This window comes from Ascaphus truei, chromosome 5 (assembly GCF_040206685.1).
Source record: "Ascaphus truei isolate aAscTru1 chromosome 5, aAscTru1.hap1, whole genome shotgun sequence".
Lineage (NCBI taxonomy): Eukaryota > Metazoa > Chordata > Amphibia > Anura > Ascaphidae > Ascaphus > Ascaphus truei.
In genome coordinates this window covers 169,079,925-169,099,574 of record NC_134487.1, presented here as the reverse complement: position 1 = coordinate 169,099,574, position 19,650 = coordinate 169,079,925, and the positions used below count along the sequence as shown (strand labels likewise).

The 19,650-nt window shown below is 45.1% G+C and overlaps 1 protein-coding gene across 2 annotated transcripts in view; it reads right to left on the bottom strand.

Annotated features, from left to right (window-relative positions):
* The window catches only part of SMAD5 (SMAD family member 5), a 56,431-nt gene that overhangs the window by 25,348 nt on the left and 11,433 nt on the right, over positions 1-19,650 (bottom strand). Inside the window, exons 3-5 of one of the 2 annotated variants that reach the window (XM_075601201.1) lie at positions 14,766-15,017; positions 13,146-13,262; positions 1,022-1,243 (exon numbers count right to left, since the gene is read on the bottom strand). In XM_075601201.1, the coding sequence (XP_075457316.1) occupies positions 1,022-1,243; positions 13,146-13,262; positions 14,766-15,017 (591 nt within the window). The remainder of the gene's footprint in view (positions 1-1,021; positions 1,244-13,145; positions 13,263-14,765; positions 15,018-19,650) is intronic. The other variant, XM_075601202.1, reaches the window with a different exon arrangement.

Genomic DNA, 19,650 nt, shown 5'->3' with positions numbered 1-19,650 from the left:
CCGGTATAGGGTGCTGGTATCTCCCTGCATGTTTAATACTCCTGTGTCACGTGACCGGGACATTTAGACCTGGCGGAGATACAGGCGCCTCATACCGGTGCCTGTAACTCGGGAATCAAGGGGTCTGCGGGGCTGAAATTAATGTGGTTCAGCTCCGGAGACCACCTGCTTCAATACTATGTTATTAGAATAAAATAAGAGTCGTGCGATCGCCTGTTCGAGGTGCATAGGGAGAGTGTCCAATTCTGTCTACTCTGACTGCGCGTCTCCTCAAGACTGATGCAGCCTCGCAGGAGTCACACAGTGGGAGTCCCAATCAGAAGTAGGGAGCCATGCTGTGTTAATCCTGATAGGCCATAAGTCTGGTTGCTGCAATTCCATGAGCAAGCAGTTGTCAGGACTGTACCATTGGTGGATTTAATGCCGACTACGTGACAAACCATCGGGCTATATCTGTATGTGAAAAAAAGAAAGTGCAAATAACGTTTCTATGAGTTAAAATACAGTTTGCCAAGACAGGAAGAGAAGGGAGCTGGCGTTCGTATGAAAGTGGCACCTTCGGCCAGTCCTCACACCCTGGGTTGTCTATATGTCTTTATTATCTGAGAGCATGTGAGTGCATTTTAAGTCATGACATCGTTATTTGCACTGTGTTTTCTACTCTCTTTCCTTAACATATCTTGGAAAGCATAGTCCTACTTCAGTACAATATTCTGCAGGAGTCCATGTGTTTGAAAAAACGTTTGAATTCTTAATACACCACGTGAGTTGAAAATTCATAGAATTTTTTTATTTATTTAATTTTTTTATTTATCCTTTTATTATTGGATTGCACTATGTATATTTTTTCACATGCACCTTGGGAAAGTTTTTGCTTTGAATCTGTTGCTAGTGTTAAAACTATGAAAGCCATGATGAAAGGTAAAGAAAAGGTATGGAATGCCTGAAAAATATCTCACGGTATTTCCTTCTACTGTACTGTTGTTCACTTTTTGGAAGACAAGTCTATTTTAAAAGTTACCTTTTCCAATGTGCCGCCTTGTATTCTCAATTGTTGAGTTGCGATTAACATTTGACAGGAGGCCTAAACAGAACCTATTTTTATTATTGGAAGGGTCCGTGAATCCATCCACATGGAGACTGGTAGAAAATGCTTGAAATGCCTCCCCAACACGATTATTTAGTTCATAGTACACAATTGAACACCAATGTTTTGTTTCTTCATATGCAACCGGCTGGACATCTGTTAAAAAAAAAGCAGCACAAAAACAATTATTGTTTTAAAAAACAATGGTAGCCTATTACTTACACACATTTAGCTACATACTGTACCAAGGGCGGGTGCAACCACTATAGGGTGGCACATGTTGGGGGTGCGGGAGCAGAGGTTTGGAGCAGAGCAGGCTGCACTTTCCACTGAAGCAGGTGTATTGTAGGAGGGGGTGTAAAAATGGGAGTGTGTGTAAACACGGAATGTGTTTGTAAAAATGGGGAGTGCAAAAATGGAGGGAGAGGGTGAAGTGGGGTGCAAAAAAGAGGGGGTTTAGGGGTGCAAAAACAAAGGAGGAGGGGGTGAGAGGGGTGAGGGAGAGAGATAGGGTGGGGGGCGATAGGGAGAGGGGGATAGAGAGTGTTAGATAGGGGGGTGGAGGGGAGAGAAGGGGTGGTGGAGAGAGAGAGGGGGCTAGGGACAGAGAGGATTTTGTCGGGTAAGTCCAACATACATACAAAAGATTTCGGGGGGAAAATTTGTGGGGGCTGGCACACGGCTGTAGGTTCGACAAGGGTGGCACTGACTGTACCAACTATTCAAATTTCTATCCCACTACCCATAGTAATATTTGACTATTTTTTGGGTTATTTATTTTCAGACTGACCCCTAAGCGATTTCCTTACTAAATTATTTCTAAAAATAAATATGACATAGGGCCCTTCAACTAAATGTTATTAGTTACAGTTCAAAGTGGCGGTTTTTTTTGGCATTTATTGAAAAATACATAATCCTTTTAAACATTGAAGCAAAGCCCATTCCACATTATTTCAAAAGTTTAAGTTACAATTTTGTTAAAATAAAATAAAGAAAGATATCCCAGTATTAATAGCAAATACATATTTATTCACAAAGAAAAGGGTAGTTAAGTTTTAGGTTTGTAAATTAAAATAAAACGGTACACTGTAGAACTGAATGCTATTAAAGTTCAATCATTGTCTAAATTCACACACTTGTCACTTATCTCCTGGAAGACCAGTTTTATTCCTGAGCTTGAAAAATGTAGGGATGAAGTTAGAATAAACAATGAGAAAGATTCAATAAATGTTGATATGTGATAAAAGAATTTATGATATTAGGGGATACTGTAAAAATGTAGACGTATCTAAAAGCTTATTGTCAGTGGTAGTCAAAAGAGGCTTTTTACCATAGCCGCAATATTTTGTTGAGGTGCATGGAAATGAGTATATCACTTATTCACAGGCTATTCACTATAGACTACCTCTAAAACAAACAACACATTTTTATCTCCCACCTTAGGCTGCTGTTCAGCCTATCATGACTGTGTACATACAGTATATATACATAGTGAGGATATGAATACCCAACATGTAGTAACTGATAAACAAAGTCTCTATATTGTATTTTTGTTACCATTTTACAATAATAGCTATTTAATCTAGTAGCCCAAATTGACAACTATGCATAGTAAGTCCATACCTAGCTAGCGGCTATAGTTTGCTAATGGGTTAATATTGTAAAATGTGCATTTACAAAAAAATGTTTGCTATAATTCTATTTAGTGTTGGGATTGTTTTCACAGTTAACCTCTACGAAGCCGCAAGGGCATAGATGATTCCTTTGTAATGCTCCTCCGACAATGGGTTTAATCACTTTAGTGAATCCTATCCATAAACTGTAATTTACTTTAAATACATTTTACTTTTCTTTTCACATCAACTGAATATTGGCACTGCAACATTTGGAAACGTTTTCAATCTACTATATATTTCTGAAAGTGTTCTATGTGTCCGTGTCTGTATGTGTCTCCCTGTGTCCCTCCCTGTGTCCCTCCCTGTGTCCCTAGCGGCAATCTCATTGGACCTTGGGCCAGGCCAATGAGATTGCTCCCTTGGGCCGCCCACCCCCGCACACTTCTCATTGGCCTGAGGCGGAGTGACGGGCCAACACACACACACACACACACACACACACACACCCCTCCCCGATGCTCCACTCACCTCCCCCCCGATGCTCCACTCACCTCCCCCCCGATGCTCCACTCACCTCCCCCCCTCCCTCCCTCCCCAATGCTCCACTCACCCCCCCTCCCTCCCCGATGCTCCACTCACCTCCCCCCCCAATGCTCCACTCACCCTCCCCCCCTCCCTCCCCGATGCTCCACTCACCTCACCCCCCGATGCTCCACTCACCTCCCCCCCGATGCTCCACACATCTCCCCCCGATGCTCCACTCACCTCCCCCCCGATGCTCCACTCACCTCCCCTCCCGATGCTCCACTCACCTCCCCCCCGATGCTCCACTCACCTCCCCCCCCGATGCTCCACTCACCTCCCCCCCGATGCTCCACTCACCTCCTCCCCCCGATGCTCCACTCACCTCCCCCCGATGCTCCACTCACCTCCCCCCCGATGCTCCACTCACCTCCCCCCCGATGCTCCACTCACCTCCCCCCCGATGCTCCACTCACCTCCCCCCCAATGCTCCACTCACCTCCCCCCGATGCTCCACTCACCTCCCCCCCGATGCTCCACTCACCTCCCCCCCGATGCTCCACTCACCTCCCCCCGCCGATGCTCCACTCACCTCCCCCCCCCGATGCTCCACTCACCTCCCCCCCCCGATGCTCCACTCACCTCCCCCCCGATGCTCCACTCACCTCCCCCCCGATGCTCCACTCACCTCCCCCCTCCCCGGCGGGGGGACAGGCAGGTGTGTGTGTGTGTGTGTGTGTGACACTGTGTGTGTGTGTGTGTGTGTGTGTGTGTGTGTGTGTGTCACTGTGTATGTGTGAGACACTGTGTGTGTGTGTCACTGTGTATGTGTGAGACACTGTGTGTGTGTGTGTGTGTTAATGTGTGTCACTGTGTGTGTGTGTCACTGTGTGTGTGTGTGTTTGTGACACTGTGTGTGTGTGTGTGTGTGTGTGTGTGTGTGTGTGTGTCACTGTGTATGTGTGAGACACTGTGTGTGTGTGTGTGTCACTGTGTATGTGTGAGACACTGTGTGTGTGTGTGTGTGTGTCAATGTGTGTCACTGTGTGTGTGTCACTGTGTGTGTGTGTGTGTGTCACTGTGTGTGTGTGTGTGTGTGTGTCACTGTGTATGTGTGTGACACTGTGTGTGTGTGTGTGTCACTGTGTATCTGTGAGACACTGTGTGTGTGTGTGTGTGTGTGTGTGTGTGTGTGTGTGTCACTGTGTGTGTGTGTGTGTGTGTGTCACTGTGTGTGTGTGTGTGTGTGTGTCACTGTGTGTGTGTGTGTGTCACTGTGTGTGTGTGTGTGTGTGTGTGTGTGTGTGTGTGTGTGTGTGTGTGTGACACTGTGTGTGACACTGTGTGTGACAGTGTGTGTGTGTGTGTGTGTGTGTGTGTGTGTGTGTGTGTGTGTGTGTGTGTGTGTGTGTGTGTGTGTGTGTGTGTGTGTGTGTGTGTGTGTGTGTGTGTGTGTGTGTGTGTGTGTGACACTGTGTGTGTGTGTGTGTGTGTGTGTGTGTGTGTGTGTGACACTGTGTGTGTGTGTGTGGGACACTGTGTGTGTGTGGGACACTGTGTGTGTGTGTGTCTCTGACACTATGTGTGTGTCTGACACTGTGTGTGTGTGTGTGTGTGTGTGTGTGTGTGTGTGTGTGTGTGTGTGTGTGTGTGTGTGTGTGTGACACTGTGTGTGTGTGACACTGTGTGTGTGTCAGGCACTGTAGGGTGGGGACCGGAGCTACGGGGGGGGGGGGGGGGGGGTCAGGAGCGTAGAGAGAGGGGGGAGCCGAGAAACTTACAGGGGGAGTGGAGAGGAGGGACCCGGAAATTTTAAGCAACCCACCCTCCCCTCCTGTCCACTGCCCCCCCCCTCCTGTCCACTGTCACCCCCCTTCCTGTCCACTGTCCCCCCGCCTCCTGTCCACTGTCACCCCCCTCCTGTCCACTGTCACCCCCCCTCCTGTTCACTGTCACCCCCCCTCCTGTTCACTGTCACCCCCCCTCCTGTCCACTGTCACCCCCCCTCCTGTCCACTGTCACCCCCCCTCCTGTCCACGGTTACCCCCCCTCCTGTCCACTGTCATCACCCCCTCCTGTCCACTGTCCTGTCCCCCTCCTGTCCACTGTCCGGTCCCCCTTCTGTCCACTGTCCCGTCCCCCTCCTGTCCACTGTCCCGCCCCCCTCCTGTCCACTGTCCTGTCCCCCTCCTGTCCACTGTCCTGTCCCCCTCCTGTCCACTGTCCTGTCCCCCTCCTGTCCACTGTCCTGTCCCTCTCCAGTCCACTGTCATCCCGTCCCCTCCTGTCCACTGTCGTTCCGTCCCCTCCTGTCCAGTGTCGCCCCCTCCCCTCCTGTCCACTGTCGTCCCGTCCCCTCCTGTCAACTGTCGTCCCGTCCCCCTCCTGTCCACTGTCCCGTCCCCCTCCTGTCCACTGTCCCGTCCCCCTCCTGTCCACTGTCCCGTCCCCCTCCTGTCCACTGTCCCGTCCCCCTCCTGTCCACTGTCCCGTCCCCCTCCTGTCCACTGTCCCGTCCCCCTCCTGTCCACTGTCCCGTCCCCCTCCTGTCCACTGCCCCGTCCCCCTCCTGTCCACTGCCTCGTCCCCCTCCTGTCCACTGTCCCGTCCCCCTCCTGTCCACTGTCCCGTCCCCCTCCTGTCCACTGTCCCGTCCCCCTGCTGTCCACTGTCCCATCCCCCTCCTGTCCACTGTCCCATCCCTCTCCTGTCCACTGTCCTGTCCCCCTCCTGTCCACTGTCCCGTCCCCCTCCTGTCCACTGTCCCATCCCCCTCCTGTCCACTGTCCCGTCCCCCTCCTGTCCACTGTCCCATCCCCCTCCTGTCCACTGTCGTCCCGTCCCCTCCCCTCCTGTCCACTGTACCCGTCCCCTCCTGTCCACTGTCCCCATCCCGTCCTGTCCACTGCACCCCTCCTGTCCCCTGTCCCCCCTGCTGTCCACTGTCCCCTGCCTCCCCCTCCTGTCCACTGTCGTCCCCCTCCTGTCCACTGTCATGTCCCTCTCCTGTCCACTGTCCCGTCCCCCTCCTGTCCACTGTCCTGTTCCCCTCCTCTCCACTGTCCCGTCCCCTCCTCTCCACTGTCCCGTCCCCTCCTCTCCACTGTCCCGTCCCCTCCTGTCCACTGTCCCCGTCCCCTTCTGTCTACTGTCCCCGTCCCGTCCTGTCCCCGTCCCCTCCTGTCCCCATCCCCTCCTGTCCACTGTCCCCGTCCCCTCCTGTCCACTGTCCCCGTCCCCTCCTGTCCACTGTCCCCGTCCCGTCCACTGTCCCCTCCTGTCCACTGTCCCGTCCCCTCCTGTCCACTGTCCCGTCCCCCTCCTGTCCACTGTCCCGTCCCCCTCCTGTCCACTGTCGTCCCGTCCCCCTCCTGTCCACTGTCTCCCCCCCCTCCTGTCCACTGTCTCCCCCCCTCCTGTCCACTGTCCCGTCCCCCTCCTGTCCACTGTCCCGTCCCCCTCCTGTCCACTGTCCCCCCCCCTCTCCACTGTTCCCCCCTCCTGTCCACTGTCCCCCCCCCTCCCCATCTCCTGTCCACTGTCCACCCCCCTTTTCCCCCCCTCTCCCCCCCCCCCTTTCCTAGCGGGAAATTTAACTCACTGGCAACGTCGGGTCTCTCAGCTAGTTTGATATAACATAGAAAACAAATGGATTGAAGAAAATATCTATATTTTATATATTAAAAATATGTTTTTTTTAACCCAAATCACAGATTTTGAAAAGAAAATCAATGTTGCTTTTATGCATGCTTAAGGCATACTGAACATCCAGTCAATCACAGCAGGTTAATGCAAAAACTATTATTAAGTAAAACATTTTTTTTAAATGTAATCTATAATAGTACAGCAGCAATAAACAATCTATAACTAGGATGGAGGGGGGAGGGGAATGAAACAGATAACGAACTAAATAGAATAGAAGAGGAAACAAGGGGTTATGGAGGTAGACTGAGGGCAAGTGCAAGTTTGAAGAGCAGTGAGACACCCATAATACATACAGATAATACTAGAAAACTTCTAAAGACTAAACTAAGCGGGCACAGAAAGGAAGGAGAAGATAAGATAATAGTACAGGCTGAAAAAAATCTTAAAAGCATGCTTGCTAATGCAAGAAGCCTGACAGATAAAATGGGGAAACTTGAATTAATAGCTGCAAGGGAGCAGTATGATATCATAGGCATTACTGAAACATGGTGGGATGAAACTCATGACTGGGCAGTTAATTTAGAGGGTTATTCACTTTTTCAGAAGGATCAAGCAAATAGAAGAGGAGGTGGAGTATGTTTATATGTTAATCCGGATCTAAAACCTATTATAAGAGAAGATGTTTATGAAGGGAATGATGAAAATGTAGAGACCTTGTGGATAGAAATTAGCAGTGGAAGTTAAAGTATAAAGAAAATGCTTGTAGGGATATGCTATAAACCACCAAATATCTGTGAGATTGAGGAAGCTAAAATACTTTTGCAAATGGAGAAGGTATCAAAACTAGGTCATGTTTGCATAATCGGTGATTTTAATAATCCAGACAGACAGGGGCAATGAGATTAGCATTACAACTAAAAGAAACAGGTTTTTGGGGGTGCTTAAAGACAATTATATGACCCAAATTATTGAGGAACCAACCAGGAGAGGGGCAGTACTGGATTTGGTCATATCAAACAATGTACAGTAGAAGTAATAACACATATTCAAGTCCTAGAACATTTGGGTAACAGTGATCATAACATGGTCTCATTTCAAATAAATGATCAAAAAACAGATTACTTGGGTTCAACAAAGACCTTAAACTTTAGAAAGGCAGATTTTAATAAACTGAGGTCTAATTTGCAAGTAATAAATTGGGATGATGTTTTTGCAGGGAAAAATGTAGAAGATAAATGGGCAGTCTTTAAAAAATGGTTAGAAAAGCACACTTATCAGTGTGTACCCTTGGGTAATAAGTATAAAAGAAATAAGTCAAAACCAATGTGGCTAAATAAACAGATAGGGAGGAAATGGACAAGAAGAGGAAGGTGTTTAGATTCTTTAAATCAGAAGGAACGGAGACATCGTATCAGTATTATAAGGAATGTAACAAAAATGGCAAAAGGGCAATCAAATTAGCAAAAATGGATAATGAAAAAAGGATTGCAATAGAAAGTAAGATCAACCCTAAAATGTTATTTAAGTTCTTTAATAACAAAAAAATGAGAAAAGAAATTATAGGACCCTTTCAGTGTGAGATGGGCAGGCAGATTATTGGAGATAAGGGAAAAGCAGAGGTATTAAACAAATCCTTTGCCTCTGTGTTTATAAGGGAATAATCAATTGCAATAGTAGCGCAACAGGAGAAAGCCACAACCTCCATATTAATGAACAATTGGTTAACTGAGGAAGAAGTTCATAAGTGGCTTGAAAAAAATTAAAGTAAATAAGGCACCTGGCCCCGATGGCATACATCCAAGAGTTCTCAAGGAGTTACGTTCAGTAATAGCCAAACCATTACATTTAATATTCAAGGACTCCATTTCCACAGGCTCAGTACCACAAGATTTGTGTAAAGTAGATGTGGTGCCTATATTTAAAAAGGGAGCTAGATCACAACTGGGGAACTACAGACCTGTAAGCCTGAATTTAATAGTGGGGAAACTACTTGAAGGTTTAATACGGGATAATATTCAGGAATACCTAATGGAAAACAAGATAATTTTGCAGGATACTGTAGATCATGCCAAACTAACCTTATTTTTTCTTTGAGGAGGTAAGTAGGAATTTAAACCAGGGTAATGCAGTTGATGTGGTCTACTTAGATTTTTCAAAGGCTTTTGATACGGTTCCACACAAGAGGTTGGTGTACAAAATAAAGAAAATTGGACTCAGTAATAATATATGCACCTGGATTGAAAACTGGTTGAAGGATATACAACAGAGGGTTGTCATAAATGGAACTTTTTCAGGTTGGGCTCGGTACTGGGACCATTGCTTTTTAACATGTTTATTAATTACCTTGAAGTTGGCATCGAGAGCAAAGTCTCCATCTTTGCTGATGATACTAAATTGTGTAAGGTACTAGAATCAGAGCAGGATGTAATTTCTCTCCAGAGGGACTTGGTATGGTATGAGATGTTGTTCCAGGGATTAATCTGATTGCCAATTCTTGGAGTCAGGAAGGAATTTATTTTTCCCCTTATGAGATATCATTGGATGATATGACACTGGGGTTTTTTTGTTTGCCTTCCTCTGGATCAATAAGTAAGTATAGATATAGGATAAAGTATCTGTTGTCTAAATTAAGCATAGGTTGAACTTGATGTACGTACGTCTTTTTTCAACCTCCTCTACTATGCAACTATATGTAACTATAACCAACCACAGGTAAATCCTGCAAAAACGGATTCAGCTTGAGACTGCACCTCTATTTATACAAAGAAAGACAAAAAAAAAAACCAATGCTACTTCAAATATGGCAAATTACTGTATATAGTGAAATACTTATCTGTTTTTCTTCTCATAAGTAAGGGTCATTTAGTTCAATTATTTAGCAAAGCATCGTAAGCCTGCAACCACACAAAGGTCCCTTTTGCAGGTCCTAACACTATCTGCAAACGTTGTCCAAATTATACCAAGAATCACTTTCCTTCCACCACATAATCATTCTCAAATATCTCCCCCAGAACCCCTCATCCTCATCTTTCCCCAGCACTCTTCATCATCATCATCCTCCTCCTCCTCATATTTCCCCCAGCACCCTTCATCATCATCCTCATATCTCCCCCAGCACCCTTGATCATCCTCATATATCTCCCCCAGCACCCTTCATCATCATCATCTTCATATATCTCCCCCAACATCCTTCATCATCATCATCATATATCTCCCCCAGCACCCTTCATCATCATCCTCATATATCTCCCCCAGCATCCTTCATCATCATCCTCAAATATCTCCCCCAGCACCCTTCATCATCATCATCCTCCTTATATCTCCCGCAGCACCCTTCATCATAATTCTCATATATCCACCCCCTGCATCTCACATCACCCTCACATACCCACCCCTCTGCATCTCACATCACCCCCCATGCATCTCAAATCCCCCCCTGCATCTCACATCTCCCTCTCTACCCCCTCTTTCTCCCCCCATATGCCTACCTTAGGTTGAGTCCCCACTGGCACTGCTCACGCTTGGCACGGTTACCTCTTTGCATGTTAAGCAGTGTGCATGATGCGGCGGCGAGGACTGCACACACACACCAGGCAATAGCAGCAGGCACCAGAATTGCCGCACTGCTAGAGCGCGCCTGTGAGTGGGCTCTGGGCGGGGAAAGGAGGGGGAGAGCTAGGGGGAAGGGGAGAGTCGGCAAGTGCCGGGGGGGGGGCAGGAAATCTGTTGGGGACCACAATTGAGTGCGGGTGACTAGGCGGAACTCCTGGGACTGCTCCACTGGGAATCACTGCTCTAGTCATTAGTGTATAAATCCATATTTGGAATCTGTCCAAAACAAGTGTGTGCAGCGCACAACATGAAAGAGAAGCAGGTATGACCAAAAAATAAAGCTTAATTGGGAACACATAAAATTGAGGGTAGTAGCCCTTGTACGCGTTTCATGCAGGCTATGCACTTTATAACTTCTTGATAAAGTGCATAGCCTGCACGAAACGCGTAGAAGGGCTACTACCCTCGATTTTATGTGTTCCCAATAAAGCTTTATTTTTTGGTCAGACCTGCTTCTCTCTCATGTTGTGCGCTGCACACACTTGTTTTGGATCGTTTGGACTTCGGATACAGCTGCACGCATAAGGAAGACTGCTGGTGGTTTATGTGAGTACTCATACCTTTAGGCTAACCCAATGATGAGGGGAGGGGTAGTCACTTGCTCACCCCCTACCTTCAGGGTTCTATAGAGCCTTTTTTATGAGGTTTAGAGTGTTACAGTATTATTGCTCAATTGCTAAACCCAGCGTGTTCTCCCTTGTTTCTAATGGACTCAATCAAAGAATTATAGGACCAGGCATTTGAGCATCACTTTGTTTCCATATATTTGGAATCTGTGCATCATTCAGGTTCAGATAATGATAATATTATACAATAGTATAAACCTAAACATCGATGAAAAAGGAAAAATCATAACTCAAATGCAGTGACATAAATATGTGCCTCCCTGCTGACAAGTACTGTACCAATATATATAATTGGTTATGGTAGGAGTCACAGTTGTATACAGTACAATAAACTGGGTCTTGAGTAGAGATGGGCGAATCTGACCAAATCCATACTGCTGCGGCCGAGTTTATTCGAGCATTTGCCCGTTCTCGGCCGCAGCAGTAACCTGGCGCGCGCCGGAGGGTGCCGGGCGCGCGCCGAAGCAGCAGAGGAGCGCCCTCCGATCGGGGCTTTCTCCCTCCCGCTGCCGGGTCCGCCGGGTCCCCCGGAACCCCCTGCCACCGTCCTCCACATCGCGGGACACCAGGGCTCCCTCGGGGAGCCCTGGACGCGCGTGCAGGGGGCGCAGGCACCCGATGACGCGTGACCGCGCATCGGTGATGCGCGGCACGCTGAGGGAGTGCGGCTAGCACGCCGGGGCATCCACCGGCTTGCGGTGCTAGCCGTGCTCGGATAAAACGTGTCGCCTGTGTATTCCAGATTTTTGTTACCCTAAAATTAGTTTTGCGGTGTAAAATCAGCAAATAAATTTGGGCGGTTTCAATCCACACGGGTTTCATCAAAACCCACCATTGGATGCAATGATAGAATGTAAGCTCCACGGGGCAGGGACCTGTGCCTGCAAAATGTCTCTGTAAAGCACCAGGTAAAACTAGCAGCGCTATACAAGAACATGCTAACAAAAACCTTTGAACAAATTTGTAGAATCCAATCCGCTGATTCAGCGAATTCTTAAGACTCTGCCAACAGATTGCTGAATCCGTGGATTGCATTCTACAAATCCGTCCACGGGTTGCGGAATCTGCGGAGCGATTGGTAATAATAATAAAAAATCCGCAAAATGGGTATCACCCTTTTTTGACATTGACCCGCTGATATCCGCGGACCAAAGGAACCGGCTGATCTGCTGCAGAGCCAAATTCGCAAAATAAATGTGCCCATATCTAGTCACGAATTAACTACATTTAACCATAAACTAAAAGCACAAATAAAATGTCTATTGGTGCTAAGAGTTGAAGGAAATAGATAAACAAATACAACACAACCCCGTTATAGCGCGATCCGTTACAACGCGAATTCGCTTACAACGCGATGAAAGCGTGGCTCCCAATTTTCGTATTTATGAATACTTTACAACACGATTATTGGTATCTTAAATACTTTATTGAACAATGCGTACAATTGTACATTATTTCTAACGTGATCCGCTTATAACGCGATTCTTTGGTCCCCAAGCACAGCGTTATAAGGGGGTTGAGCTGTACATGACAGCTGCTACGTCAAGTAGATGATAAACACAGTTTATTACTAAACAGGTGATATAATGTAGAAAATAGGAATAAAACATAATGGGCCCTATTTACTAAGAAATATTCTGCCATAAGGCACTTTCCGGTGCTTGAAGACACCATACAGACATTTTTAGTGAGTGGGTTGTAAGGGGTCTTGCAGTGATGAAACATATCTTGTGGCAGACAACTGCTTAATAAACAGGGACCTTTATGCTAAACAACAAGAATCGAGGACAGGGAGGGGTGTTAGAAAACGCACTCCCTCTATCAACATCTCTATTTTTTGAAGAAAATGGGGGGGGGGGGGGGGGGAGTTGGGGAGTTCTCACAGAATGAAACTTCCGAGCTCAAGAATCACAAAAACAAATAAGGGCAAAATCTGAGTTCTAGTTATGGACCCTTTAATGACTATTGTACAGTATGTTGTTTTCAAGGGCTGGAAGTGCATAGGGAAACTTAGAGCCAGGTCAATTTATACCATACCTCTAATGGACACATTTGGCATGACTGAAGGAACCATGCTGTTGTCTGAATCCATTGATGAGCTATCTTGTCCCATAGGGTCATCAGGAGGCATATAAGCAGGAGGAGGTGTGTCAGCTAAAACAAAATGTACAAAAAAACATCACCCCTATTTATTGTGCAAACATTAGTTTAATTGCAAAACTTGTACAAATAGGAATTTTAAAAATTAGGTCTTTCATTTTATAAAATGGAGATTGAATTTAACAATGTTCTGAAGTTCTCCAATCTTGCAAATTGTATTAAATCCAAATGAATACGAGATAATTTAGAATGCAAGTAGATTCAGCAATTAAAATTAACATAATTTTCAACAGAAAAAGATAGTGCTTTATAACATTAGCTATTTTTTCATTAAAGCAAAAATGTATTAATTAATCGAAAATCTCCTTGGACACCAACCGTAATCTGCTTAGTGTATTCAAAAAACTTTGCTCTGGCTGCTTGCAATAAAGTAATGTTTGGAACAATTATAATGTCTACTTTTATAATAATATTCTATCAAGTTAGTAACATCTATAGAATTATGTAAAATGTAATTATGTAATTTCTGTAGGAGTGACAAACACATTTTATAAGCTTTCACATTCATTATACAGATTGTCACATTTACATTCAAATAGTTGGTTTGCACAAAACTAACACTATCACTGTATCTTGTTTAAATCAGATCAATAAGTGTAAAGGACCTCTTTACCATGCTCTTCCTTCTGCAAAACTGGGGCAAAATTGAAAAAGAGCACAAAATGAATCAGAAAAATGAAATACCACTGAAAGCTACAGTATTTTTTCTTTGATAAATCTAATGCGCTTTATGTTCTGTATTTTTTGCAGATAGACTGATATATAGGTATCATATAATACTTGTTTATACTGTATGTACTATTGTTATCCCATTTATTAAATAATGTATTGCGCTATGGAGCGTGGGTTCTTCTGTCCATTAGATAGTGGGATTGTCTACCTGGAAAAGCTGCCCGGACTCCTATTGCTGGGACATATTTAACCCTACCATTGGATTAATCCAGCGGTGCGCAAACTGGGCGGCGGGAGAATTTGTAGGGGGGCGCAGGGGTTACAGAGGCCCCACACTCTTCCCCACGACATTTAAATTAAATGCGGAGGGAGGCGTGAGGCCTCTGTAATTCACTTACCTGTTGCCAGCCGGGTCTTCGGTGACGCGTCACCATGGCAACGTGGCGTTAAATGACGCGGTGGGGTCATGTGACGTCACGCGTCGCCATGGAAACGCAGGTCACGACCCGCGACTTCATTTGACGCTGGGGGGGTGGCATCGGAAGGGGGGGGCGCGAACGCTGCGGCTCCCAGGAAGGGGGCCGCAGCTCAAAAAGTTTGCGCACCGCTGGATTAATCTACTGTATTAACCCTGGTAACTCAGGACTAATTCTGAAATGTTTCATTAGCTGTGGGATGCAAAAAGCCCTGAGATGATAATTGTTTTCCCTTTTTTATATTGTACTTAACCTGTACATTACTTGCAACTAAGTACCAGTTTAAAAACTTTAACAGGAAATAATTGACCCACAAGGCAATCTGGTGCTATTTGCATGCAAGACTTACCTGGTAACTGAAAGGGACTGGCTGGCCCAGAACTGGCAGGTGAACTAGGATATGTGCTGCTCTCAGGAGAAGATGGGTAAGGACTGTTTGGTGAAATGGGGAATGGGGTGCTGTTGGGCTGATGAAACGAATCTAGAGACGTTGCATTGAAAGGCATGTGTGGCTCGTTATGGGTTAAGTTCCTAAACTGAATGAGAAGGCTGTGTTGTGGGTTGAATTCACTGTGACGTGGGACCAACACTGGAGGTAAAACTGAAAAAATATATAAAGTATAATGTAAGTAGATAAAAGATGACAGAGAAAGCCATATACAGTACATGAACTATTTGGTTGCCAGCAAAGAAACCCAGAATTAGGAATATTTAAACTTCACTCCACAAAAACATAACATTGATTTTGTTTGATTATTCCTGTGTGTTGCGCTATGAACACAATATCTGAAGTTATTAAATCTTTTAATTTAAGGACAAAGAAAGTACTTCCTTTTAGAGTTGGATTAATTTCTCTGTCCCTAAATTCAAGTATTGTTAATCATTACGAATCCCTAGGCAGCACCCTCATACAGCATAAAGAATCATTTAAAGGTTAATATATTAATAAAAGGCTATCCAGGTAGAGCAAAGTCTCCATTCTATTACTGTGTATTAAATCTGTTACGCTACATTTTTTTTAGTAAGTGCATTATCTCAAAAGCAAGAAAATGTCAACGTTAAAGGGAGTTATTGATTAAACTGAAATAGTGCCAACCGGGGCACTATTGCACCGATATTCCCCTTGTCTTCAATTAGATAGTGCCCTAATTGACGCTATCACAGTTTAATAAAGGTCCCACAAGCAGGATAAAATTCACCCCGAAAGGAGGGTGCCAGAAGAAAAAAGAAACCTATGTGCACTCGCTAATCACTAAAGAGGGCTAAGAAGCTTTTAATCCTAGGGAAACCCCTATATAGCCACTCACTAATATACTAAAAATAACTTTATTAAACAACTATGCAAATAAGACATAATATACTTGGATAAAAAACACAAGGATTACCGCATAAGTAGAGCATTACATAGGTCTAAACCTAACCATATATGTATAATTCTATTGGTAGTGGATAGACATGGGGAATAAGTACAGTATCAGTAGGAGATCCGGTCATGTGTATACCAATATGTACACTAAGCTCCTAGCATCTCTAGAGAACACAACAAATGTAATTGAGACCCACGCAACCAAGTTATAAATTGACACAGTCCCTATGTCAAATGAATGGCTAACACCATAGTGATGTGCAAGCACACATAATAAGCATAATAAGCATACACTTGGTGTCCACGGAACTGTGTACAGGCCGTTCTCAGATGTATCAGTCAACAACACAACAACTCCTCTAACTAGGGATAATTGTATCCTGCGTGCCGTAGGGCATATAGACAGAGGAATACAACCTGATGGTGACACGGGTTCGTGCTCAGGCAGTGCTGTGCGGTATACACTTTCTCCTACTCAGCTCAGCTCATGCGCTCCCTGATGACGTCATCACGGTGACGTCATTAAAAACCGACGCACGTTTCACGTGCTTTCTCAAGGTAAGGGGAGTGGTATCCAGTCACTCCAGGGGGATCTTATGTGTTATGGCAAGGGGTGTGTTCTCCTTTTCAGCCAATCACAAGCATATACACAGAATGGACATTATAACTCGCTCGTGATTTACACTGTGTCTAAGCCTGTCAAGTCTGTGTGCTTATAATACTTATTATGTCAATCCCTTCCTTATGTATAGGAATCAGGATCCATCTTTACCTATATGATAATTGAGTAACAGAAGTTTATACCACCTAAATGCTGTAATTATGTGTGTGTCTAAATATTGTCATATTCTCTAGCCTGCGGTACCCATGCTTGGCCACCGGGACTGCTGCCACTCTCAATGTCTTGTTCTAGCCTGCAGTACCTAAACTTGTCCACCGGGATTGCTGCTGCTAAACTAAGGAACATTCCAGAACCTGATACCTGACACCTCTACACCTGTGCTCCACCTCTCAGCCTGCCTATATAAACCTCCCTTTCCTGTTCCTCCTTACCTGTTTATACTGGTTCCTTAGCTTCTGCAAGGTTCCTGTGTTTACTGCTGTGTTAGCTATTGCTATCATCCTGTTCCAGTTTCCTCGTTGCCGACCTCTGCTTGTTTCCTGACTTCGCTACCTGCCACCTGCCTCGGACCCCTGCTTGTTTCCTGACTTCGCTACCTGCCGCCTGCCTCTGATCTCTGCTTGTGACCCCTACTTCGCTCCCTGCTGTTCCTGCCACTGGGATCCACTTCAGCCGAAGTCCAATCCTTGACAAATATACATGAAAATCGTATCACGCCATCAATATGTGACACATGTCAGGAGTGTAGTTAAGCCACTTTTGTTCTGGCTTTATACTGACACCATACAAGTCTACATACAGGATCACATTTATACGTGATTAGTACACAAGGGACCGAATTTCATGTATATTTTGACACACACATAATTACAGCATTTAGGTGGTATAAACTTCTGTTACTCAATTACCTTATAGGTAAAGATGGATCCTGATTCCTATACATAAGGAAGGGATTGACATAATAAGTATTATACACACACAGACTTGACAGGCTTAGACACAGTGTAAATCACGAGCGAGTTATACTGTCCATTCTGTGTATATGTTTATGTGATTGGCTGAATAGGAGAAAACACCCCTAGCCATGACACATAATATCCCCCTGGAGTGGCTGGATACCACTCCCCTTACCTTGAGAAAGCGCCTGGTAGGTGTGAAACGTGCGTCGGTTTTTAATGACGTCACCGTGATGACGTCATCAGGGAGCGCATGAGGTGAGCGGAGTAGGAGAAAGTGTATACCGCACAGCACTGACTGAGCACGAACCCGTGTCACCATCAGGTTGTATTCCTCTGTCTAAATGCCCTACGACACGCAGGATACAATTATCCCTAGTTAGAGGAGTTGTTGTGTTGTTGACTGATACATCTGAGAACGGCCTGTACACAGTTCTGTGGACACCAAGTGTATGCTTATTATGCTTATTATGTGTGCCTGCACATCACTATGGTGTTAGCCATTCATTTGACATAGGGACTGTGTCTATTTATAACTTGGTTGCGTGGGTCTCAACTACATTTGTTGTGTTCTCTAGAGATGCTAGGAGCTTAGTGTACATATTCGTATACACATGACCGGATCTCCTACTGATACTGTACTTATTCCCCATGTCTATCCACTACCAATAGAATTATACATATATGGTTAGGTTTAGGCCTATATAATGCTCTACTTATGTGGTAATCCTTGTGTTTTTTATCCAAGTATATTATGTCTTATTTGCATAGTTGTTTAATAAAGTTATTTTTAGTACACTGGCGACACACTTTATTCGAGCTCGGCTAGTCCCACGAATTCGGGTATACCCGGGTGTATTGAGGTTTGTGACTGTTTTCTGCCCGAGTGCATTGAGGTATTTTCCAAGCAGGGATTGAAGCATTTTATTCCCCCCGAGGAACCTGACGAAGCATCATTGCGAAACGCGTAGTTCCCTGCCGGAGCCCATTACCTGAAGGACCCAGCCAGCCTGTTGACATCCGGTAAGCCCTCCCCTTCCGGTTCCCGCCATCGGACGCGATCACGGGGGATACACCGGTCGGAGGAGCGCCATCGGACGATCGAGCTGAGGCTGGGCTGTTGCCTAAGCTGTATTGTAAGTGTTTTTCCTGTTTGCTGTTTATGCACTTAATAAACTTATTTTTCACCCACTCACCGGTTTTTGGCCCTTTCTTCCTTTGAATCGGGCACCCGGGAGAGAAGTCACTTGCATACCGCCTCCATTAGGAGGAGTAGGCAGTCACCCCTACACCAGAAACTCTATTTTATTATAATATATTATCTTTTACTAAACTAGCACCACATACCACCCCAAATAGAAGGAATAGGAAGCTACTGCTTCCGGCAATATTTTAATACAACGAACACTGCCAAACCAGCATCACTATTTTTAGCCAGACAGTAGGCTGCATAGTACTGCACTAACAGCATCAACCGTCCCTGTTTGGCAGCAGGCTGCGCAAGAGCGCGCCAATCACCTGCCCCCACCGTTCTTACATCTTTTATTTCACATCCCTCATCCCACCATTAACAACAGAATTCCATTTAAAAACTTTTTAATTTTATGAAGTGGTTTTTATTCAGACCTTTCCATCCAAGCCCGAATTCAGGCTTTTAACCAAGGTATATACATTTTCCCTTCTCCATTATATATATATATATATATATATTTTTTTTTTATTTATTTTATTTTTTATTTTTTATTTTATTTTAAACAAAGATCAATTTTAGACAACCACATTGTATTATTGGTTAAATGTTTTGTCTATTTAAACACTAATCACGTGTCCCCCATTTTTCTCTTTTCATCCTGTGAGCAAAAAAACCCATGCGCTGACCGATCCATCGATTCTACTACAATTTTATTCCCCCTGGCTGCAATACTGCACAGTATATATATATATACTGCATTACAATTCATGAATTTATGCCATCTGGTAGACACGTGAAGCATTGCAGCCTATTAAATCCTAATCATTATCATTTAACAGATCAGCCGCCCGTCAGCCAGGCATGAACCCAGGCTGGGAAGGCAAACGCAACGGGGCTTGTCAGAGGTGAGGAGCGGCGCATTCCAGGTATCTGCCAGGTACATACTGGGTATTTGCTCGAATAAAGTGTGTCGGTGCAGTATATTAGTGAGTGGCTATGTAGGGGTTTACCTAGGATTAAAAGCTTCCTAGCCCTCTTTAGTGATTAGCGAGTGCACATAGGTTTCTTTTTTCTTCTGACACCCTTCTTTCCTGCTAT